The 25290-nt window shown below is 38.1% G+C and overlaps 2 protein-coding genes across 3 annotated transcripts in view; one reads left to right on the forward strand and one right to left on the reverse strand.

Annotated features, from left to right (window-relative positions):
* PI4KA (phosphatidylinositol 4-kinase alpha) overlaps window positions 1-13913 on the reverse strand; it is a 59886-nt gene extending 45973 nt beyond the window's left edge. The window contains exons 1-14 of one of the 2 annotated variants that reach the window (XM_084539253.1): window positions 13680-13913; window positions 11940-12056; window positions 10355-10448; window positions 9607-9695; window positions 9031-9103; window positions 8425-8684; window positions 7635-7701; window positions 5715-5863; window positions 5080-5145; window positions 4126-4222; window positions 3641-3832; window positions 2784-2884; window positions 1966-2095; window positions 357-486 (exon numbers count right to left, since the gene is read on the reverse strand). In XM_084539253.1, the coding sequence (XP_084395379.1) occupies window positions 357-486; window positions 1966-2095; window positions 2784-2884; window positions 3641-3832; window positions 4126-4222; window positions 5080-5145; window positions 5715-5863; window positions 7635-7701; window positions 8425-8684; window positions 9031-9103; window positions 9607-9695; window positions 10355-10448; window positions 11940-12056; window positions 13680-13898 (1784 nt within the window). In that variant the 5' untranslated portion in view covers window positions 13899-13913. Of the gene's footprint in view, window positions 1-356; window positions 490-1965; window positions 2096-2783; window positions 2885-3640; window positions 3833-4125; window positions 4223-5079; window positions 5146-5714; window positions 5864-7634; window positions 7702-8424; window positions 8685-9030; window positions 9104-9606; window positions 9696-10354; window positions 10449-11939; window positions 12057-13679 lie in introns of both variants that reach the window. The other variant, XM_084539252.1, reaches the window with a different exon arrangement.
* Window positions 13914-13958: 45 nt separating this feature from the next.
* Window positions 13959-24011, forward strand: SNAP29 (synaptosome associated protein 29). The gene is made up of 5 exons (XM_084539256.1): window positions 13959-14402; window positions 15490-15686; window positions 16650-16735; window positions 17800-17904; window positions 19647-24011. Exons 1-5 carry the CDS (start codon window positions 13974-13976, stop codon window positions 19802-19804), a joined length of 975 nt encoding a protein of 324 aa, XP_084395382.1. The 5' UTR covers window positions 13959-13973; the 3' UTR covers window positions 19805-24011.
* Window positions 24012-25290: the final 1279 nt, after the last annotated feature.

Here is a 25290-nt window from a genome sequence, read left to right on the forward strand (position 1 = left end):
CCTCTAGTCACCAACTATTTGTCTTTCCTATAGCTCTGTGCAGCTGTCTAGAAGGGAAGAATAATCATTATAAAAAAAAACAAAACCTGCTGTGTACCAAAATGTGACTAGCATGAATTGCCTTTGTGGGAAGCAAAACAATTAAACAAAACAATTTAACTAAATGAGTATTTTAAGACTAGGACATAAAACCAAGGGATCATCTGAAGAAAAACAAGGTCACGAAATGAAAAGGGCAAAAAGCCTTTATAACACAGAGCAGCACCTTCTAAATGGTCACAACACTTTTCTGCTAGAGAAACAGAACATATATTCCAAAATGGTGCAAGCCTCCTCTGTTACCACACACCTCTTACCTGCAGATATTGTCTATGGCAATGTCCCGGAGCTGTTCATACATGGATGGTTGACTTTTCTTGCCAGGCATTACGTTTAGAGTGGACTCTGAATGCTCATTGGTTACACTAATCTTGATGTCATTACCACCTACTAAGAATACAGAGTACAGAAATGAGCACCTTCAAAAGGTTCCCCCCCCAACACACAAGTTGAGAGTACACAGGCAGAGCTATATCTGGCAAATGCAAAAGAGGATACTTTACAGTTGAGCTGAAGAACTTTGAAATTGCTTATGTTGTCAGTACTTTTGTGAGGTAACACTTAATACAATAATTCCTAAATTTAGTAACCTCCGGTTTTCATTTTTATCTATTCTGCCTTAGCATTATGATATTGTTTTTGCATTAGGAAGTGATTTACATGGAACACTTTCTTTTGGGAAATCACAGCTCAATAATAAAATTCAAAAACAATAACAAAAGAATCACTGGGTGCCACCAAAACAGTCAGAGGGCTGAAGAACTCTGTTTTAAAATTTGAGCCATAACTATAATAGAGATTGAATAGTTTAAAATTATGAAGCCTCTCCTAAACACACTGAATCTGCATATCCTATCTACTCATTTTCTTTCATTCATATTGCACAGAGAATTCTACTCTATGTTGGTCATCATTAACAAAATTTTCTTGCAGAATTTTAATGCCACCCTTCTGTCTTTGCTGTCCTGAGCAAGAAGATTCTACTAGGCTGTCAAGTCAGGAAAACCAACATTTTCCATGGCAAACTGCAGTCACAAAATAAAAACGGAACAGTATATTGATAGCCACTTTTTCCAAGATTAACTTTGGACAGAAAGCAAGCCTTAAAAGGCTTGCATTTTTAAAGATTACGAAGCTGATTCATAACACTTGCTCACCCCATTGTGCATGTAAGCACACCCTTCTACACACAGATGCTGACCCACTAAGAGTGGCCAAAAGGTACCAAAGTGCAGCCACCCGTTTCCTCACCCACTTCAGATTTGCCTTATAAAGCAAAGAAACCAAAAAAGCAAACTTTTTCATCCACTCTATGCTGGTATCATGCTAATACAGGTCTAATATTCAACCTGCAAACTGAAAGTAACCATTCTCTGCTTATCAACACATGCTACACCGTCTACACAATGGGACACTATTTCAACTCCCTGCTGGAAAAAGCACATGCTTTTCTGGAACTAGAAAAGCATATGTTAGTTCTACTTAAAGCTAAATAAGCTGACATTGCCAGTAAGTTTGTCGTAAGACACACATAATACAACCTTTGATAATGCAGCATCACACCGCAATTGCTGGTGATCTCACTTAGTCTTATCTCAAGCACTTTTCTCCTATCGCAGTTTCAGCATACAAGCACAGCAATATTGCTCCTAGAATGAAACATAGCTCTACGTACACTGCTAGCACACAGATATACTTCTACCTTGATTTGCATTATTCCTCCTCTCCACTCTAAAAATCAAATTCATCTCCATTCTTCCCCTACAGATCCATCATCACAGAACATCTAAAAGCATCAAAAAGCCACAAAAGTTGTGAAATGATCACTATCATATCCTTTGGAACACGACACCACCCCCCAGTTACCTGTGTGATACTGGCTATGATACTTGTAAAGCTTCACAAGCACTGGGGAAGGTATCACAAGGAAGTCTCTCAAAGATGGATTGACAGAATGAACCACAACAGGGAACCTCTCACATAAACGACCTAGACCCTAAAAGCAAAACAGGAAAAAAAAAATCATTATGTAGCATATATCATTTGAAATAAAAACTGTGCTGCTATATTCAACTGTAAGCTTTGCACCAAAAACAAAGATAGTCCTGAGGGATTCAATATTTAGTATAAGACTGAAGACATTTAAGCCTCTAATTCTTTTAGATTATCCTAGCATTTGGCATGCTACTCAAGCCTTGCTGTTTTCTTCACAGTTAATTTCACAGGAAATATATTAAATGAATTTCAGTCTAAAAATAAAGTTACTGGACAAGTTCCAATGTGTACAGAATCTTGATAACTTACTATCCTAACTTCACAAAGTACCACATCTGTAAGACTGCGTCCAACAAGACGATGAAAATTAGAATAACCAAGTTTTAGTCTTCAATGCCAGTGATCTGCCAGTCCCAGCTTAGCTGTTTATGTAATAGGCTATAAAACTAAATATTTCAGAAATGAAATACAGGTTAAAAACATTCATCAATATAATTCAAGAACAAGCTGAGCTAAGTACATTTTGATAGCATTCCTCTTATGCAGATCTACTTTCAAGACCAAATCTCTAAAATCCAAATGAAGAACACATTGATGGAAAGTAATACAAACAGGAGATATAAAATGCTCTTCCAGCAACCTGCAACTCCCTCCCCAATATAGTCATGTCAAATATAGTAAAGACAGACCTGCAAACAGCAAATTAGCAATGGCAAATGAGCAATGATGACTTTGCTGGAAGTTTTTGACTGCAGCTTCTCTGATAACTTGATGCACAGGTTTTCTGCACCTTAATACCGAAAACACAACAACAACAAAAAAGTAAGCTTGTCAGATTTATTACGCCACACACAGCTCAATGTCATTGGAATGCCTAAAGCATTAAGAAAATTTATCAGCTTCACTCCCTTTGTACTACAATTCCTCAAAGAGATTTAGTACTTTTTCTAAAAAAGAAAAAAGGTTATGTTAGTGTTAACATAAAATCTTAGCATCTGCACTATGCCCTGTCAAACACTATGATGGAAAGAATGGTAGTACTTAAAGTTGATTTTGAGGGTACTTCACATCTGACAGAGAGGAATTTTTGCAAGGGTCAAAGGAAAAAAATGCTACATGTACTCAGAAGATGTTTAAGAGTAACACAGAAAGAAAACGGAGAAAAAGTGAGGAAAGAGTTTACCGATACTGATAGCAATGAAGAAAAACATTTCCTTTAATGAATCACTAAGAAACTTTTAAGACATGAAAAGCAGTAATTGAAAACATAAAACAAACTAGAAAATAAAGAGCAAAACTCAGCAATTGTACTGTCCCTTCTAAACGAGCCAATAGGAAGTTTCTGATTTCATTTCTATAAAGAGATGTCTACCTGGCCAACTTATTTTCATTAACTTCTTGGATGAAGTTTAAGTTGTGTATTCTAATAACTAAAAGTATTCAACTAAAATTTATTTATATTTCTCTGAGGTTTCAAACAGCTTGTAAGTATTCCTACGAGTTAAATATAAATCAGACATTCCAGAGACAGAAAAGCATTTTTCACCTTGCTCATCTTTCACAGCCCACACCATGAGATCCACACAGGCAGCATTAGCCTGACAACGCAGTTTTAGAGGACTCAGCTCATTGTGCAGTCGGTCAACATCATGAAGGATTTTCTGAAGTTCTGATTGACTGGTATTGAATTGTTCAAGCACAAAATCATGGATTTCCTTCACAAATGAAGTGGGAAGATCTAAAGAAATAACAAGAAATAGCATTGTAATAGAAGAAAGGGAGATAGTGTATCAGAACGAAAGCACATGTGAAATTAATTGCCATGTCATGAATAATTTCATGAAGTTTATGCCCTACCTAAAAAGATAAATATTGTAGCAAAGTTCACCCGTTATCAGACAATTAAAATGCCGTCTGTAAATCATTCCAGTGGTGTCATAAGAATTTTTTTCTCTATTTCCATAGCACCTTTACATGGAAACATCTCAAAATACATCAGAAATTACATGGCAAAATAAATAAATACTATACCTTTCATATAGTATAATGTGTCTCTCAGCATTTTAAACTGCGCAAGATAAAGAGGATCACTGAATGTTTTATAATAGAGATCTGTATTAGCACCTGTCTGCAAGAGAAAACAAACAACCATCCAGATTAAAGTGCAATATTTTCCATAACATGGATAAATAAATCTTCTCATTCAAGTCACAATTGTTTTACCCCACAATGTAAACAGAAAGACAAGTACAAGCACTTTAACAACTTTACAACCACCATTAAATACAATTCAGTCAGTCTTTTGATTTGAAAAGCTCATACATGTTCTCAGTATTCTAATAATAATACATAAAAAACAAATTGATCATTTTACTGAGACAGCAAAGGAGTAACTGAAGCTGTCTCCACTTAAGCCTGCATTTCAAATATGGCAGAACTTGAAAGATGGCTGGAGAGAACAGCACTTGTACTCCCACACAACTGAACTCCTTTTATGACAGCTTTACACCTCCAACAAAATGGGACTAACTCCATAATATGTGGTACAGGAACACGTATGTCACCTCTAAAACTGAAGGTCCAAGAATTGTAATGCTATGACATTTCTTGAAATGATACCTACAAGAGCAGCAGTGATTTCCAAGCCAGAAAAAGGAGAGAAAAGACAAAACAAACACACACCACATTTTAACTACATGAAAAAAGACAATAGTGTAATGAAATAAGCAACAATTCTACATTCTGAGCCTACAGCAAACCCGTTTGGGCAACCAATGCTGTAATTTAGTAGGGCAACAGAGCTCAGTTAGCTGAATAATTAAAAGAAAATAATGATTTCCTTTTTTGTTAGTGAAAAATATTCTCTCTCCTCATTTTAACACAGCCCAAGGCTAGCTTCAAAAAACTGAAAGAAAGCCAATTAGCTAATTTAAAAGTATTAAGACAAAACATTCAAGTCAAGAGAAAGAGATTTTAAGAACGTACCTCTGCAACTTCAGCTACAACTGCATCTAAAGTCTTTAGCAGAGAATCCCCAACAATCTGTTTTACCTACAGAGGGGAAAAAAGAAAAAAGGACATTTTATATTCATGACTCTAGATAGAAAGATGATACCATTTTGCATGTGCGAAGACAATGCCCATCACTACTGCAAAGCATCCGATGAAATTAATGCTACAAAAATTTTTAGTTGCAACAAGATTTAATATTTTTCAGCCTCTGTGCAATATTCCAAAATAGCTGGTGCATGAAGCAGCCAGGGCCAGTAGCCTCTACCACTCAGCATGAATTCACAGCAACAACACTCTTCTGGAAGAGGGTCTTATTCGCACAGCAAAAAACAATCTACTTCAGCAACTGTCAGTACACAAGTACCACATGGTCTGAGACACACCAAAAGAAAGAATCTGACAAAGTTATTTGATATTCCAACTTCACATCTCCACTTTGCATTTCAGGAATACTATTGAAACGTGATGTTAAATGCCATAAAAATAACATTACAAAAAGCTTGAACGATAAGCACAATCTTTTTGTTTGCACTTCTAAAAGCTTAAATAAACTGCATCTTTCTCTAGTATGGAAATTGCTGCAACCTTCATAGTAATCTATCACATACCATGTTCAAAAGCTGGCGAAGCATTTCCAGTGGGATGTTAAACTCTTTATTGTTAATGCCATTAAAGAGAGGAGAAACTGAAAAGCTGGAGCTGATCGTAGTGAAGTAATAATCAGGATCCAGTGCACTCCCATCAGGAAGATATGAACCTGATCAAAAAAATAAAGTATGAGAAAAAAAAATTTGGGGAGAGAAAGGATACATAGATTTTGTTTAATGGCAATGTTTAATCATCAGTAAAGAGTTATTTCCAACATGGGCGCAGTCTTTAACTGACAAGTTATCAAGAGGCTCAATTCAGCTAATCTGCTGGCAAATCAAGACAAAACTACAATGAAAAACATATTTGTTCATCAAATAGCAACAATCCTGTGTGAGGAATTGATTTTAGCCTGTGTTCATGTCACAGGCACTGCTGACAACAACTCTTACCATACTACTGATGTCCCTTTACCTGAAATTATTTCTGTAAATGCCATTTTAGTATTGAGCAGAGATACAAAAAACAGGCTCTCTTGTGAGATTTTTCCTTATCTTAGAGTGAATGAACATGGAGCATAGCTTTAATTTTAGAAGAGCCAGTTCATTATTGCAGTTTGAAGATAAAGACAAAATATTTTTTTCAGATTCAAATATTACGCAAATAGCTTGCAAATCGTACTGCTTTGGGTACTGCTTGCTGTTTAGAACTTACAACTTCGCCTTTTTTAAGTACTTAGCTGCCTGTGCTAAAGTAGTGTTCTTGCAACTAATAGACTTTCAAGCAGCACTGTTTACTAACAACAATAAAAAAAAAAGTCTTTTTTATTTCCCCAAAACACTTAGCCAGAAAAACAAACAAGACCATTAGCCTTATTTTCTAAATATGATGATTATCACAGACTATACTACAAAGAAAAATATAAAGGCTTGCCTCCAGGCTTTAATTATGCTTTGCATTTTGCTATTGTCTCTTTAACCTGATGGTTTTTTTTTGTTTGGTTGTTTTTTAGCACTCAAAACTTCAAGAACCTAAAGCTGAAGATGTGTATAGGTTGGTTCAACAGAGTAGACAGAGGATAACTTATTTTTCTTACTTATCCACTTATGATGAATTACCCTGCATCCCATGATATGAGGAAGGAAGACAGATTCCTCTACAAACAGTAACATGAAGAAGACAGAAAATGTAGTGTGGGAGAAATCATCTTAAACCAGGGTTTCAGAGACAGAATGAACACAGAAAACAAGAATGTCCAAACCATTAAAGACTTCGGAGGTCCAGACAAAACCAAAGACACCTCAGATGCAGAATCAGTTTGCCACTGAACTTGTGCAAATATGGTTTATTTTCAAGCACTGCTTCTACATGTCACAGCACAAAAACTCAAAGCTGGAGCTGTACCAAAACCCAGTGGTTAAGAGACAACTTCTGTGTCTCCTTTAATATTTTTCACTTCAACAAATTACTAGGTCCTTAAACAGTGACCCACACCAAATTTACTTCAAATGGAGCTGTTGTTTTAGAATCCTAGAATTTTGAGACCTTTGTGGTACATTCTAGACACTAGTCCATCAATTTCCTTGTTTAGTGAAGAATGGCATTAACACTTGTTTCTGAAAGTTACTCAGTCTAATCTGCCCAAATATTTTTGGCTTAGTCGAATTAAGCTCTTCAGGACGAGGCACTGCCTAGCACAGGGAAATCATGTCTCTCAGAAGCCTGCCAGAAACAACTGACCCTGGAGATCAGTAGTATTAGTGACGACTACTTCCTGCCGTCTTCACACTGCAGTTTTTCAGAAATCTAGCAGGCATGTGCCTTAGAATTACTGTAAGAATCCGAGAATGTAGAAGAGGTCAAAAGGATTTTGGTTCTCAATTTTCTGTAAAGAGAAATAAAAATAAAGGAATCACACATTCATTTGCAAAATAATTTACCTTCAAAGTAATGAATTGCAGATCCTCCAGGAGAGCTGGGTGGGGGAATTCCACGTTCAGGACTAACCTGAAACATCACACACTTTTTAAAACCATACTTTTAAAAACTATGGAGAAATACTCATCAGTGTGTTCACACGCTTTATAGTGAAACACAGCTTTAGGTGAAACTACCTGAACAATGTATTGACAGGCCTAACAGCTCAATTACAACCAAAAAATGGGAAGATAAAAAAGGCTAGTTCAGTAGTTTTGATTAAAGGAAACAGATCAGAATGACAACTCCTGTACTGCACATAACTATGCTAATAACAATCCATGGTTTCCAAACAGGCACCTGAACCCATTTTCCCCCTATGATAATGAATATGCACAGCTGCCAGTAAAGCCAGCAAGAGCTTCTATAATCTCAGCACTTCTGAAAACTCTAGCCATCAACTGACAGTTTCCCAAATTTTTTAATAAACATTACATATATATGTATTTTTTTTTTTTTAACATGAGGATAACATGAAACATAATATAAAATCAGGAATAGAATTGGGCATCCATTTATTATCCGGATTTATTGCTACAGTAATTAGTTTAACTGTCACTAATTATTTTGTAGCTTAGAAGCTACAAAAATCATTCTGAAAGTCAGCCATAGAACCAAAATAAAGATTTCTGAACGTGGTCAAATAACATGTTAAGAGACAGTCTATGTATCCAGGCTTAAGGCAGCCTTAATCACATCAAGGCCACAATGTCATTGTAGCACCAATTCCACCACACGGCAAGTCATACAGACCTGTGAGATGCTAGATACACTGCTAGCTTTTCTCTTTAGTGTTCCTTCTTGGCAAACAGTGAGCAGAGAACTGGGAAGAATGGATCTGAAATCATTAAAGGATCGCCGGCGAATTCCTTCCAGCTCTTCTGGAACTCTCAGGGAATGTGGGGGAATTTTTGGGAAAAGCTTTGAAAGGAGAGCCTCCTCTGAATTGCTGTAGCGACCAAAGGCTCGAGAAATTCCTATGAGGCAGGGGACTGCATACTTGCATAAATATTCTGGAGAGGGAAAGGAAACAAAAACAAAAGATATAAGAATATATTAACAGTAACGTAGCAAAACTGAGGAGAGGTAGTTCTACCAGTTCACAAAACTGCTTCAGCATAAAGTGCTTTACAAAGATTTGTTCAAAAGCAGAGGAAAAATTATAAAGTTATCTTAAATTAATATACATCTCTAGCTTCTGTATTTCATTTACAGCAACAGAGTAAATACATGCTAAGAGAAAAGCCAATGAGAAAAGCTTCTCATTTCTCAGGAGCAATCCTAATAGTTTGAAAATACAAGAATTTCAGAGGACAAGTTCAGATACAGTAACAATATAAAGAGTTATTTTAAAAGTACCTTTATCATGCATCTGTGGGGTCTGGCACATTCCCAACAGGAACTGCATTACTTGTAGAATTGCATCCAAAATCTAAAGTAATCATGACAGACGTACAAAAACAGATGTTGGTAAAGAGGTTTTATCATCATATATGAGATCACTACAACACATATGACACTTACTTACGAATGTGAGCATCTCTGTAAACAAGATGTTTTTAATGCTGTGTGACTACAAAAGTATATTGGTCTCATTCAGCTTACAGAGCTTCCTTTGTAAAGCCTTCAGCCAACTGGTGTGTACAACAGAATAAAATTGCAGAAGCCCTGATCTTAGTACCAAGCTTGAATTCTAGAACTCTGGACTCAGTGATTGTCATACTTTGACATCCAGAAGCAAAAACAGATTTAAGAATTTCTTCTGTGTACCTGACTTCATTGATTGAAGCAAAGTAATGCAGCAGTATACATGTCAAAGCAACCAATCCCTTGGCAAGGAAGAAGGAAGGCAGCTGTGATGTACTCCTGCCTAGACATTTGTCAGTTACACCACTGGAGAATCGGGTATGAGGTAAGCACAAACTTAAACTCTACCTGCTCTCTGAGAGAGGCGTCCCTGTAAGCAACATCTGATAACAAAGTTACCAAGCAGAAGCTGAAGTTTTCTGCTACTGGAAGCAACCCTGCAAAGTAAGAGGTAAGTACTGTTAGAGATGGCATATTAGAAAAAATAATAATAAAGACAACACAACAGATTCACATGCCGTACAGTTCTGAGACAGCCTGTGGGTAGAGTCCTACACACATGATGTAGAAGTACTTTCTAACCATCATAATTTCAGTGTGAAGCATTAAAAACCTATTTTTAAATTTGTAAAATCCCTTCCCGGTTTTCAAATAAATAAATAAATAAAATATAATATGCTTTGTGAAACAGAAGTATTCTTATATTATATTTAAGTGGTATTAAGGGAGGAAGAAATTAAGTGGTTTCACAGCAACTAAGTATCTAACTAAAAGCAGATCATAAAAATCTCAGGTTCCATTCTCCTGACCTAACCGCCATGCAAACTTCTCCAATTTAGTCCCAAAATATATTGAACACAGATTTATTTGGAAGCGCAATTTCTCATAAAGCAGTCAAGAAGAAAGCTGGGAGGTATTCAGCTTTCTCTTTGCTTATAAAGAACAACCAGTATTAAACACTGTCAAGTCAAGAGCTGAGGACCTAACAGGCCCTCTCCCATTTCTCTTTTTACCATGTCCTGAATAGGCTTTGTTCTTTCTATGTCTTGTCTCCTGTTCTATGAGAATGATAAGAACACACAAAAACAAACATCACCTCTGCCTTTCCGTGCATTGCTTTCTTCTATCCACTGGACTTTGGGAAGTCCCTTCAGAAGTCGGAGGAGGTACGGAACCACATTATCTTTGTGCTAAAGTGGAAAATACTCTATTTAAAATGGAAACAAAAAGCTGAACAATATCTGCTAAAGATATTTTAGAGGCATGGAAACACTACATTAAACAAACATAGAACACGCTTTTTCTAATGATTACTCCACAGGCTTCTTGAATATTGCAAAATATATTTCAACACAGGCAAAGGAAAGTAAATTAACTCAGTTCTATAAACCCAAGCATTTTGTTCTGGGCAACCACTCGTTCTCCATAAAAGTTGGGATTAATTGAATTAATTAATTTTCTCTCCAATTCGTTCATCAATTTGCACCAAAGTCACAAGATAATTTTAAGATGTCTAGATATTTAGAAATGCCAGTCCCAATTCAATATTGGAAATCCATCCCTTAGCCGTAAGCAAATCACTTTGCACACCCACTTAACACCTCAGTTAAATCTGCAAATCCAAGAAAAATAATTTCTTTCCCCACAGAGCTGGATTAGTTAAAACTGATGTTTTCAAAACCATCACAAAAATGCTAAAAAAATGAATACAATTGCTTTAACTTCATACTAACAAAATGCAAACAGGACAAAGTTGTTAATACTATGTATGCAAGCTATATCGTAGTAACCAGGCACCAAAGAGGAGGAAATTCGGTATCAATCCAAACCCCAGCATCATTAAAGGACTTGAAGTGAGGTGAATGTCTTTGAAACCAGGACTCCATACATCCTTCCTTTCTTCTCCAAGAAACAATACCATCCCCAGAGTTTGAAGAGAAGAGAACCAGCTTGTCAGAAACAAGCTGACAGATACAAAAGGGATATTTGTATACAATGCAACCTATGCCCGGGCATAAAAAGGCTGTTACAAACCTGACATTCAGGAGCATGTTTGCTCCTGAAACATACCTGTTGTTTAGAAGCTGGTGAGAGCAGGACAAGCAATGACACACTGAGTAAATTGCACCGAACAGTTTGCCCACACCTATAAAAACTTCTTGCACTTCCACATTCAGCCAACATATACTCTAACAATGAGAACTTCTACGCTTCATGCTTCCTCTTAAAAACCACTTCCCTCCTTTACTACCTCAAATTTAATGCCACAGGGCCAATTCATCAGCTACCTTTTAAAAATCTACAAACAAGTGCCTTTGTGTTGGTTACCACCCCCCAAAAAAACTCTACAAAATGATTTAAGCTTTCCTGTCCCTCCTTCAGCTGTGACGACCAAGAAACATGACAGCAGTTTGGCTGTGGCAGTACCACGACTTCTGTCATCAGTACCGTCCTTGTTTCCTTGTGCTCCCCTGCCTGCATCCATCTGTTATGTCTGATCTTTTATCTAGTCAGCTCTTTATAGCAAGGACATGAATATTGTACCATATGTCTAAGGCATTCACATATTTCATTTTCCCCGAATTACAGTAATTCAAATGAATATTAAATACCAAGTTTTGATTCATTGAACAACTATTTCAACATCTTTCAAGTTAAATATCCCAAGGGAGGAAAAATACCTGAAGGTCAGATTCAATTAGAAAGATTCCCAAAGCAATTACAGCATCTCTTCGACGTTCATCTAACTGGAAAATTCCATGGAAATCCACTGGACACATACAGAGCAGCTTTTGTACCTGAAAAACAGCGATGGGAAAGGATGGGAGAACAAGAGCAAAAGCATCAAAACAATCCAAAGGAACAACAGTGTTAAAACTGTCTTTCAAAAATCTACCAATAGACGTTTGGTAAGGAAAGCAATGCAAATATCTCCCAACTTTTTGTATAAGGAATAGATGTAGTCATCATGTCCACACCCTAGAGCATGCCAAGCAATAGACCTGGGTAGTACTAAGACAGTTGTAAATATTTTCATAACAGAGAAACAAGCTGACAGGCTGTGGTTTTCAAGATTCATTCAGACCTCCAGTGTCTGAAGTGGTGTTACAACTGCACCAGTGCCTTCCTCATATACAGCCCTGAACAAACGCTGCTGCATAGCTGAGTTTGACTTTTGCTCTGATCCTTTTAACACGTTAAGTTTCCAGACCTTATTTTCCCCACAAGTTACCTATCAATTCACTGCATACCCAGCAAATGCACAACTAAAGAATATTTCAAATCTCTAAAATGCTTAGTTTGCCTATGGAACTGTTATAAAAAAAAAAAAAAAGAAAAAAAAAAGAAATGCAACAAGCAGATGGACTTTCTAAAAATCTGATTGATGCTAATAAGTAGTAACAGAAAGGGACAAGACCTGTGTTTCAATGTCAAGCTACTTCCCATTTACATAGTAAACTTTAAACATTCCATCTTGAAATTTGTAAACTAAGAAACTACTTTCCTAGAGGATTAAAACAACTTAGTGGATGCCCAATGTAACTACAAGACCTGTAATACAACACAGGTAATCCCCTTGATTAGCGTAAAATGCGGCAGAGGAAAATATGAACTTCAAAATAACTTTTAATTCCTGTGTTCCACGTCAGATTAGTATGTGGTATAACGTAACTGTAGCTAGATATGACCTGTTGATATCGTTTAACTCCTACGTGTACTCTCTCAAATAAAAAAAATAAACACCAGATAAGAGTGAACCAACAGCAAGATGTTAAAGAAAACGCTTACAGGTGGCTGTCAGAGCACTGACAGATTTCAAGAACAAGAACTACGCAAAGACACCTGCAACAGCTGGCCAAGAATAAGTCATGCGCTATGATTTTTGCCAAGGCAGAGCTGTGCTTTTCACCAATTCAGCCACTTCTCATGAAGGCCCGAAGCAATGTGAAGGCTCAGCCCCTTCCAGCTAGACACTGACACACGGGGTGTCTCAGCGCAGCCACGGGAGCTCACACCGACAGCAGGACCCACAGAGAGAACCCTCGTGAGGCGAAAATTCTCTTATTTCATTACGCAGTCACTAGATGCTTACCTGAACCCAAATTCCTATTTTTTTCCGTTCTGCTTTTTTTTAACCTTGAGCTGATTCCTTCGCTTCCATTTCACCAGATACACAGGATAACCCAACCAGCCCTCGTTAGGCTGGCGCTAATTACACCTCACAAGCTTCAGGGCCGGACCCCAGCCTCCTGCTCCCCTCAGCACCCCCGCAGAGGACACGGCCGAGCCACGCGTGACAGGGCCCCGAGGGGCACCCGGACACCCCCTCACGACCACCCCACAGGGCCCTCGGAGCTGCGGGCGCCCCGGGGAGCAGCCTCCCCTCAGGGCGAGCCCCTCAGGGCGAGCCCCTCGCTCACCTTCTCCAGCGGCGCCGGGTTCTGCACCGCCAACGAGCGCGCCAGCGACAGCACCGTGTTGAAGTAGAAGCCCCGCGCGGTGCCCGCGCTGCTCCCCCGCCCCGTGCCGGCCGAGGGAGCCGCGGCAGCCGCCGGCGCTGTGGCGGAGCTCCCCGGCGCGGCCGCCGCCGCCGCCGTTGCTGCGGCCGCCGCCGCCGCCGCCACCGCCGCGGCCGCCATGTTGGGAGGGAGCCCCGCGGGCGGGGCCCCTCTCGCGGGACGGCGTTCCCCCGGACCGCCCCGCGCGTCAACAAAATGGCGGCGCCCGCTGCGGCTTCGCTGCCAGTCACCCCCCCACGCACCCGACCTCTCAGCGATGGGCTCGCCCGGCTCCCCCTATTCCCGGCGGTGGGCGGTCCCAGCCGCCGCCCGCCTCAGCGCAGCGCCCGGGGCGGGACGGGGAGGGGCGGGGCGGAGCGGGCGGGGCCGCCCGGTGCTTGTGTGGGGAAGGAGCGGCGGTGGTGCCTGAGGCCGCCCGGCAGCGCCATGTCGGGCCCCCCGAGGAGCTACAACCCCTTCGCCGAGGAGGATGAGGAGGTTGTGGAGGAGGAGGCGGGCGGCGCCGAGCGGCAGCGCTACCTGCAGCGGGAGGTCCTGCGGCGCTCCGCCGCCACCGCCGACAGCACCGCCCGCTCCCTGTCGCTGCTCTACGAGTCGGAGCGCATCGGCGTGGCCGCCTCCGAGGTGGGTCCCGGGCGTTTATAGCGATAGGGTTTGTGTCTGTCTGATCGGGAGGTTTCCAGCTCTTCCCTCGCTGATCGAGGCTCCTGCCGGCCGAGTTGTTTTGTTTACCAGGCGCTCGCTGTCACGCCGATTAATCACTTCCTTCGTGCTCACGGGCCCGTTCCGGGGGCCAGGCCGGGCCCGGTTCCTGCTAACGCGGGTCCTGCCCCTGGAGTCACCTGCCCGGGGCTGGGCCTGCCAGGGCTGCCTCGGGGAGCTTCCTGCCTCGTGATCTGTGTGTTAAAAACAGCCTAAATGAGGAATTAAGAACTCAGTCTTGACGCAGGGGTAATGGTAAAAAAGAAATTGTGTGGGCTTGCTGCTGGAGGGAGAAAACAACGGCCTTTAACAATAACTCCCCAAGCTTTGGAGAGAGTATGAGGACAAGCCCTTTGCTGTGCACTAGTGTTGGCTGTGGGCAACTCTTCTGCCAAAATTAATCTCAAAATTAAGCTTTGGATTACTTTAGAATAGTATTTGTGACACTGAAATAGAAAATAACACAGCTGTGTATATCAGAACTTCTAAATCTTGCAGTGTTAGCCAAAAAAATATTCCTGCAGTATGAAAAAATCTAGTTGTGTTTATTTTCTTCAGTTATTCGGTTTATAAATTATCTGAAACACCCCAGTAACATGAAAATAGCATCCCTTGTTAACTAAAGTGTCATTCACAACTAGAAATAGTTCTCATTTCCCCGCCATAAACCTTTGCATTTCCACTACTTTGCCCACAGAGGACAGATACAAACATCAACCTGACAAGCGGCCAATACAGAAAATTCCTGGCTCCCCTTTGTGGTACCTGTCAGGAAGCTGGCATCGCACTGATGAGGGTTTTATAGCTGGTTAGTGCTACAGCTGACTAGCAGCTCGATTTAAATGCCCTGGAGAAACAGGAGTGAGTGAAAAGGCTGCACTCCCTTAGAGGTCATCTACATAGATGGAAGGAATGCTCTTATTTTTCTTCAGAATGTCTGTTAAAAATATTTGACGTTTCAGTTTATCTTGGCTTTACTATCTTCCTTTTATCTGTCAATATCTATTAGGAGCTTGTACGTCAAGGAGAGTCGCTGAAACGCACAGAGCAGATGGTAGATAAAATGGACCAGGATTTGAAGACCAGTCAAAGACACATAAATAGCATTAAGAGCGTTTTTGGGGGGCTGGTTAACTACTTCAAACCCAAACCTCCAGAGAGCAAGCCAGAGCAGAATGGAACTCCTGAATATTATGGTAATAGTAGGTAAGGAAAATAAACGTTTCACTTGGGAATGATAGTACTTTCTTGGGTTCAAACAGGAGACCTGTCTGTCATCAGAAATGTTCTGAGATATTCTGGATCTAGAACAGTTTTTCTGAAGTAATTCTTAAAGTGGAACCTTTTTCTCCCCAGTAATCTGTAATTAGCTTATTCTGTTATCAGAGTCCTGGCTGTCTCCTGTGTGTATGCACACTTATGTTACTTGATCCCTTCAATTACCAGTCTCCTGGGGAGAGAGAGGGTTTCCTCACAATGTCGCCAGTTTCACTCGTGTATCTTTCCCCTAAACTCCTTACCTTGTCCATTTACCTTTTTAACTTTTTTTTGAGACATTTCTCACAGCATCTCTGAAATGTCACCAGAAAATCAATTATAAATTTGTTGATTCTGTAAACTCCTGAGATGGTGTCTGATTCCCTTTTTCTTTAACTCTGAGAAAAATATTTGTGCATCCCTTTATATTTATAGTGCTTCTAGTTAAATACTACGTATGTTTCACTAGTGTTTATTAAAAGCTGTAAACAAAAATGAATTGCTGTGAAAGTACCACCTCTTACAGTACTCTCTTCAACTGAGAAGTTTGTGTACAGCCTGGTAATGCTGCATGGATTGATTTTTTTTTTTTTTTTTCTTTTTCTCTTTTTTTTTTTTTTTTTAAATTGTTACTATTTTCTTTCCTGGCCTCATCTTCCATTAGAGAGAAATAGATTGCCTCCAACACTGAAGATTTGGTTTTGTTCTTGATATCAAAGCTTACACTATTTTCAGCACTAAAGCAACCAATTCTGCTTTCACTGAATACAATAATTTATTGTAAAGGGACTTGTTGAATTAAGTCTAAACAATATTTTCTTGGATACTTTTGATGCTCATTGTTGTTTAATGGATCTAGAATGAAGCCTGTGGTCCATAATAGTGTTTTAATTTTACTCTCTTTATTACCAGATTAAAAGAAGCAATGACGTCTAGTAAGGAGCAAGAGTCAAAATACCAGGAAAGTCATCCGAACTTAAGGCGGCTAGATAATTCTGGTTTGTTAACTTTATTTTATACTGAATGTCTGTCATCAAAGTGGAGGGAACTTGCACAGTGGTGAAGGCGGAGACCCTTTAGCCTGCCCAACTGCTGACTTGGATTGCTACCCAACTTCTGGAGATTGTATCCCAGTGTTTGTGACTTTCAACTGTAGGGAATTGTCTGCCCCTAAACCTCTTATACCCATCCTGAAGACTTGAAAATTTTTACTTGCACCTGGATTTTATCTAGCCCTTCCTGCAGGGGATTTAAGCTATATGTAGTAAGGACTGTAGTGCATCTACAGATGTAAAGACATCTAGTGCTTATATTTGCACGGAGGAGATTTTGGCCAAGAATCCACATAATGTACAGCCTTCCTTGTCCTACATTGCCAAAACGTTGACTTGTACTTTGAGGCTCTTCTTTTTAACCATGGTTTGCAGTAGTTTTTGTATGTGTTTTCCTTGTTATTTGCAATGTGAACTATAACCCTTCACAATGAAGTCCTTGCTTTGCACAAGGAACCATACAGGGTTTGGTCTTGTTCCCATTCTTAGGAGTTAACTTTGGATTACTTTTATGTACAAAGTAACTGTTACTTCTTAAAGTGAAGTTTTAATTATTTAGTTTCATGAGATTGAGAAAGCTGCAGTTTATAGTTGTAGCTCTGTAAGGCAAGAAATACTTTTTGGTAACATCAATCTCCATTCCACTCCCTATAATATTAAAAGTCTGACCAACAGAGGGCAGAACTAACTCTCTGGTGGGTTTACCTGAGGGACGGCTAAATGCAGATAGAAAGCAGGTAAGCCTGTTTTTTTGGTTGTGTATTTTTTTTTTCATCTCTCGACTACCCAGCAAAACTACAAAACGCAATTCAGAAGAGTAGTTATAGCTTAATAACTGTTAATTTTGAGCATGTCCTATAGATAGAGAAGTTGGACTGCTTTGATACACTGACTAATAGGTGATATGATTTCATGGCATCTGTAGTCAGACTAATTTTTAATAGCCCTTCTAAAACTTGATTTTTCTTTCTCTTTATTATATAATACTATGTACTTTATATTCTTGGCAGACAGTGATTTCAGCAACATAGATTTAGTTACTTCAGTGCAACGGGATGCCTATCCAAAGAATCAACATCTGCGAGCTTACCACCAGAAAATAGATAACAACTTAGGTAAGTGAGAAAATTGAAACTGTTTGACATAATACAATTTTTAATTTTTGGTTCTCAAGCCAGGGAGAGAATTTCTAAGCAATATGTTCTCAAGAAGCACTTTTTTTTTATATAGCTCACATACAAGCTTTGAGAATAACAACATTTACTTGTAGACTCTTTCAGAACTATAACCGTGACAGAATCCAACATTTCATTGAGGCATGCGTTATTTGAGTAGTTCTATACTGTGGGATGTCTGTGGGTCAACTACCTGCACATATTAATAACAAATCTGAGTTAGAAATACCTTTCCCATGAAACTAGCTAGAAACAAACTGGGTAGGATGCCTGCAATAGTATAAATCTCTTATGGAAACAAATACCCTATTGGCATCATTTTAACTCTTCTACATGCTTGTGCTTTAAAACTATTAGATTTTGAACTGCCCCTGAACAAAGAAACTGGGAGAAAAAAACTACACCCAAAGCATAAGTCCTGTTGGATCATAGATTGACCATAAGAAAAACAATCTTACTAAATGTGAATATGCTAGCAAGTTTCTGTTATTTGAATGAGAAAATGGTGCTGATGTATCCTATAACACCTGTACTCAGGATATGAAAATATTTCTTTGAATCATCCTGTAAGTGGAACGTCACTGGGACAGGCAGGCTAATTCTTCCATTCTGAAAAAAATAAATTATTAAACAGATACTAGTAATATTAAGAAGGAAATAATGCCTCATATTGACAGCCAGATTAGACCAGTATGGATACTTATTAACTCATTATATAAAGCTTGCCACCTGTGTTGAAAGATGCATTCAACTTATCTCACTGACAGTTAAAACCAAGATATTAAATTGTACATCAGTTTAAACCCAAAGAGTCTACAACTGTGTGCAACTTTGGAAAAAAAAAATGCAGAAAATTGAACAATCAAAAGGCACTAAATATTTCACATGTGAATTTGCTGCATATGTTTGTTTGTTTTTTTTTTAACTTCAAAAAATATTCAGCTGATTTTTCTCTTGTTTTGTAGTGTATATATACAAAGTGCCTCTTTGCTTACATGTGTTGCTGTTTAGCTGACCTAGAAAGAAGAGATTTGAAGGAAATCAGAAAGGAACAGATCAAAGAGAAATAATCAAGTATAAGAGCTAGTGGAAGCACATTTGTTCTACTCCCAAGCCATGCAAAAACTTACTAGCCTCAGAAGTATTTGTACCAATCAATCATGCAATAAAAGTTTCCTTGTAGCCAAATTAGGAAATGTGGAAATTGATTTTTTTTTTTTTTTTTTTTTTTACATCTGTTAAATAATTAACTGCTTACATTTTAAATTTTTCAGTGTATTGATGATATCTCTGCATGAAGAACATTTTAAAGCGGGGAAAAAGAAAAGTTAGTGAGCATATTGTGTATATCGACCTGAGAAAAGATGTATCCCAGCCTTCTATAAAGTATTTTTAGAAGTAGAAACTATATTGCTGGATACCTCATTTTATAAGGATACAATTTGGTTTTAAGCATTTAACTTTTAATGGGAAGGAAGAAGGAAGTGATTACTTTCTGACAGTAATTCAGTAGCCATGTCAAAAAGATTGCTGCTTCCACTATTAGAGAACACTTGGACTTGAGCAGTCTTAACTAACGTTTCCTAAATCCAGGTTTTGGCAAAGAGGGAATTCTGATAGCACACTGTTTAAACGGATGCTTTATACTGCTTTGAATCCTTACGGTCAATCTCTGTTGACAGATGAGATGTCTTCTGGGTTGAGTCGTCTGAAAAACCTAGCTCTTGGTCTGCAGACAGAAATAGAGGAGCAAGATGATATGCTGGATCGGCTAACCAAAAAAGTAGAGACACTGGATGTCAATATTAAAAGCACTGATAAAAAAATCCGACAACTTTAAAGAGCTTATAGAAATTTTTGTCCAGCATTAGTTCTTCTTGGATATCTTATCTCAACAGATCTCTTTAAAAAAAACTTGGACAATATCTATTAATTTTTTTCTGGTATGTTACTGATTTTGTTGCCATTAAAATTGCATAATCTTAAGTGCAGCATAATACCTTAAGTTTCTTCATAATGTACGTAGGAAAAGTGCACGCTGAGTAAAATCTCTCAGCACTCTGTTAATTCTTTTGTGCTGGACACCTTTCTCAGTTGCATTACTGTGTGTTGTGTGCGTGAAGGAATTCAGAGTCTACAAAGCTTCAGTGTCCTTGGCCTGAAAGTTGTGATGAGAAAAGTAACTACATTTCCCCTCTGTTTTGGGGAGGGGTCAGGGGGAACAGAATGTACTTCTTTGTTCAGAGCAAATGTTGCTAATTCTGTTTACCTACAGCTATTTAAAATTCTGAAAAAATGTCGATTTCCAGCTGTAAAAATAATTGTAACTGACTGTCCTCTGGCATTTCTGGAGCTTAAGGAACAAACTGTTCTATGGAAGTTGTAAATTGTTAACTATCAAGGGTGTCATGCAAGAATGATAAAATCCTCTGCTTTTTTACTTTCCAAAGACCTCTTTTCCCAAGAGGTAGAAGAACTGGTTGTTATGACTGTCAGTGAATGCTATAATCTTTGTTATTATCAGTAAAGATCTACAGGCATGTATTATGGTTTACACAAAATCTTGATTGACTGACAGAAACCCAAAAGGTTTGGGTAACATTGTCATTGTCTAGTTTTTATTTTTCTGCCCTTTCTCAGCTTATTCAGGTACATGGTTATTTGAAAGTAGTTTCCATTTTAGTAGTTTCCATTTTCTCCAAGTGAAGAATTGGACTGATACTGTGCGAACAGATCATAGATCATTCCTTAATTTAACATTTACTTCAAATAAAGGTGATCAGGGAGCGAGTAGGTGCTGTGTCCTCCTTGGTAATGTGACTGGTTTTAAGATGCACAACTATGATTGGCATACTTCTACATAGGCATAGCAGGTATAAAAAGCTTCTGCAGATTAAGAAAGGTTTAAAAAGTTTGAGTCTTCCAGATAAATGTTCAGCCTTCCAATTTGTTTTATTCTTTATTACAGTAATATCACTGTAGAATAAAATAGTTACAGCTCTACTCCAACCTGAAGACATGACAGGGAGAACTAGATGTCTGTCTTGAAAACAAATAAGCTATTTCAGTTTGGAGAAGACCCCTGTCAGCATTGCAACTCTTAAATATCACAAATGACAATGAGTGACTAAGACGATATAACTTCTTTGAGCTGGTATCGTGTTACCGTATGAATTAAATTAAAACCTTGATGTTCAGGACTGTCAAGCTTGCATCCTTCATGAATATCACATTCAGAGTTTCTCCTTTCTTTAGTAAAAGGAACTGTTACCTTGAGCTGACTGGCTATAAAGTGTACCAAGTTTAAGGAAGCACAGGAAAACTGAAGCCTTTTTTGTTTTACAGTGTCTCCTGAGAGTTCCCTTTAGAAAAATAAATCATTAAAAAAAGCTACATTTCTTGAGTATAGTATTATGAAAAAACAGGCATATATTCCTGCGCTTACTAGCACAGTACAATTGTGATTTAGATTGAAAGTGAGCCTCGGTTTCTCCTTACCTTACTGTTGTCATTGGTTTTGGTCCCTAAAAGAGATGTGCCTCGTGGAGACTTAAAACTTTATGAGCTATTAGCATCTTTATTTGCTTTTCAACTTTCACTTTACATGTCACTTATACTCATGTGGAAGCTTGGAAAACCTTATTAATGACAACTTACCTACTTTTGTGAGTGTATATCATAATTAATTTTCTTTTACTCTGTTAGAATATTCATGAATTATATGATTTAATGTCTCAAGAAGGTCAATAGATTTATTTAGAAAATTGTGCCAATCATTAGTTTTCAAAATCTTTAAGAACTTCAGTGATGGAATATTGGAATTGAGTGTACCTGTTTTAATTTTGTATTTGACTCTCCCCTTTTTATTAAAAGTAATTAAATAGTAGCATTTGCATCTTAAAAATGATATATCAAGCCTGTCGAGAATAGAGGATATTAAAAAAAAAAAAAAAGCACAGTAATTAAAAACATTCATTTTAATTTGAAATCTGCCTTTATCCATATGCAGCTATTTAACAATTGCATTTTTTCCAAAGTTAGACTTTGGTAACTAGGTTGTAGGCTGAGGTTTTCTCCACTAAGTTATGGTTAATGAAGGAAAAATGCATCTGGAAGATCTAGTTATGTTACATGTAATAAGAAATGTGAAGCTTGAATCCAAGCAAAAATTTCGACTGATTTAAAAGTACATTGTCTTTCTGATGTAAGCTCTTCCTTTTTTCATTCTGAATTGTTTCGTGGAACGGGCTCAATTTTTTTGGTCAACAGTTTATTTGTATCAGCCTTACTAAATGTTTCCTGCATTCTGGGTATCTCTTGATGCCTTTGAAAACAAAGGCAAAAAAAGAGGAATAAAATAAATAAATAAATCCCTATTTCTGCTTTGAGAACTTCATGATCTGAGCAGACTAGAAAACCAAGATCTCAGCCATGTGGAAGTTAGAGGCCTAACATTTCATCTCTTCTAACAATTCCATTCACAGTCTCAGTAACATATGTCTTTGTTCTCTTGCTATGTAGGCTTTTCTGTGCTATTTATTTGTTTGAGAAAACATGTTTGTTTGTTTTCTTGCTGGTTAGGCTTTCCTGCTCTATGTATTTTTGTTTTGCTTAATAGCCTTGTTTTAAAGGTCTACTTCCCACATTGAGCTTTCATTTTTTGGGGAAAAAAAAGATTGTGCAAGGATATAAATGAGTATCTGCTACAAAATTAATTTGTTTTCACAACTTACACAAAGGTGCTTTATGCTTTCTGCTGATAAGGAAGTTTAACTGATGTGAAGAGACAACTCTATTTTGTAATAGTGATTTTTTTTCCTCATTAGAGTAACTTTCTATCCTGCAGGAAAGGGAAAATTAAAGGAGAGAAAAAATCAAAACAAAACAACAGACACAAGTTTTGCCTTTCCAGGAAATGTCACTTTATATATGTTATGAAGGACTTTCTGCAACTTTTCTTACTATTTCCTGATATGACATACAGTTTTATTTCTTCTTGGATACTTACCTTGTATAGGGTTTAGGACTTTCAGAAGACACCAGTGCTAACCTGATAAGCTAAATAAATTGTTTTGCCTAAATATTCATGTTGGCGTAGAAATGGGTGTCCTTGCAGCCACATAGCTCTGATTAATTTTATGCTTACTGACTTGAGTAGAAGTTTAATACTATGGTCAGCATAAGAGATCAAAAAATTTTTTCAATCTTCTTTATAAAAGGGTATTTTCTTGTTTCTACAAATTTGCTAATATATTTTGAAAAAGTGTTAAATACTGGAAACATAGTAAGATACGTTTTAAAAGCAGGAAGGAAAGGAAGTGGGAATAACCAGATACTTGGTTACTAGTTTCCTCAGTGCATATGATTTTAAATTGCTTGAGTGTTGAATTAAATACTGTAACAAATGATATGTGTCTGGATTTTCGTCTGTACTGCAAAGATTTGTTGCTGTGCTGAACCCTTTTGTCTTACTGAAATCACTGGGACGCTATATTATATCCTATGAGGACATAGCAAGACTTCCATCTAAAATTTCTAATGAAAACTACTGCCTTTATTTGGTTTATATACAAATGCTGTCTGAAATCAGCTGGCCTTTCCCTGAAGAAGGTTTTACAGCTGTCGTTCTGTTTTGTTTTTTAATTTGTAAAACTTACCTGAAATATTTGGCTGCCTAGTATTTTTTGTGATGTCACTTGTTAAATGGTGAAATAGAAAATACCTACTAACCACTCTGCCTTCTAAACAGACAGACTTTCACAGGCATTTTTTGAGGCATAATGTCATGTGGAGGAGATGTATTAAGTTTGACTCTGAAATCTGTGGGGATTAATTTCTAGAATCACAGGTAGATGTGTCTACAGGTAGTTGTGTCTACAGCTTTTTTTTTTTTTATTTTAACAGTACTTTAGTTCTATACCACCCAGGTATAACACTTGCTTTTTCTTTTATTTAAATGCTAAACTGGACTGTACTTCATCAGTTTAGGAAATTGAATTAAATAAGTGTTGAATGGTAAGATGGTCAATAAAGGTGCTTATTGTTAATGGAGAGTTTTTGCATTTATTTTCCATAATTCTTTCATTACAACTTCATTGATACTTCTGTCCCATAATAAGATCTATTAATGTGCTGGGCATATTCTGTTAATTTTGTGTCAAAATGGAAATTAGTTTGCAGCTGGTGGGTTTTGTTTTCTTGGAATAAAAGAAGGGTATTACCTTTCTGGGTGGCTCTTGAGTAGGTTGTCTTGGATCCCGAAATGAATGCAAACAAGCATTCATTTATGCAAAACCTTAACTTGTGCAGACAAAATAATCCGAGATGTTGCTTGAAAAGTAATCTTGCCATAGTGCTTGTTTTCATCTGGAGTATCATAAACTGGATATATATACATGAAGAAGGCAGGCAAGATAGGAATAAGGCTAAAACAATTGTACAATCTTGAAAATTTAAAAGCAACAGGTATGTAATATTCCTGCATGGTCCCAAATTTGCTGATTAAGTCCTCAGAATGTCTTGACCTTTAGCTAGGTTCTTATCTGTATGTGAGAAGAGGAACTTGGCTTCTGAATTTCTTTTTTCTTCTTTATAACAGAGATGTAATTTTCTTTGATACCATAAAGCCACAGAAGTGCTACTACAGAAGCTCTGAAAAGTTAAAGTCTGAATGCTAGAGAGATCGACCAGTTTTTAAGATTCAAAGAACTGTTTTCCTGCCCTTGTGCTGAGAGTTCTCCAACAGACGGGATCTGAGAGCTCTTCCATCTCTGCACCTTATTGTTGCATATAGAAAAATCAAAACAATGCCAAGAGTACAGTGGAAGATTGTAGACAGTGGAGTGGTGCAGTGAATTCTGAGTCTCTGCTAGAAATATTCTTAGCTTGCTCTACTTGCATGGAGAATCAGACAGTCAGAAGAGAGAGTATTTCATACTGATTAGTTTATGGCTGGTCTGGCATTTCAATCCTTTTGTGCTTCCTCAAGGACTTCCTGTCTTACAATGCAGTCCCTGCCTTTCTGGGAAATGGGGTGGTAAAAAAGATGCTCATGCAAGTATGAAAAAATGGGAAGAGCAGGTGCTGTGCTTCTGCCTGTCTCTTTTTCCTGTGTCTGAAAAGCAGCTTGGTTTGGTTTTAAAGGAGGGAGTCCTACAATTTGCATTTTGGTTTTGTACATCATATATTGTACATTGCTTCCAAATAAATATGTATATTTGAGATCCGGGGATCCGTGGATCCAGAACTGATGGGCTGATAAGGCGTACTTGAAAGAAAGCAGGGAGGTACCCCCACAATAAACAGTTGGCCAAATTGGGAAGACCC

Source organism: Aythya ferina, assembly GCF_964211825.1.
Source record: "Aythya ferina genome assembly, chromosome: 17".
NCBI lineage: Eukaryota > Metazoa > Chordata > Aves > Anseriformes > Anatidae > Aythya > Aythya ferina.

Excerpts from the sequence above, each read along its gene's own strand:
- SNAP29 (XM_084539256.1), top strand. The coding sequence starts at position 13,974 with ATGGCGGCGCCCGCTGCGGCTTCGCTGCCAGTCACCCCCCCACGCACC. Across the intron at positions 14,403-15,489 it reads TCGGCGTGGCCGCCTCCGAG|GAGCTTGTACGTCAAGGAGA; the intron begins GTGGGTCCCGGG and ends AATATCTATTAG. Across the intron at positions 16,736-17,799 it reads AAGGCGGCTAGATAATTCTG|ACAGTGATTTCAGCAACATA; the intron begins GTTTGTTAACTT and ends TATTCTTGGCAG.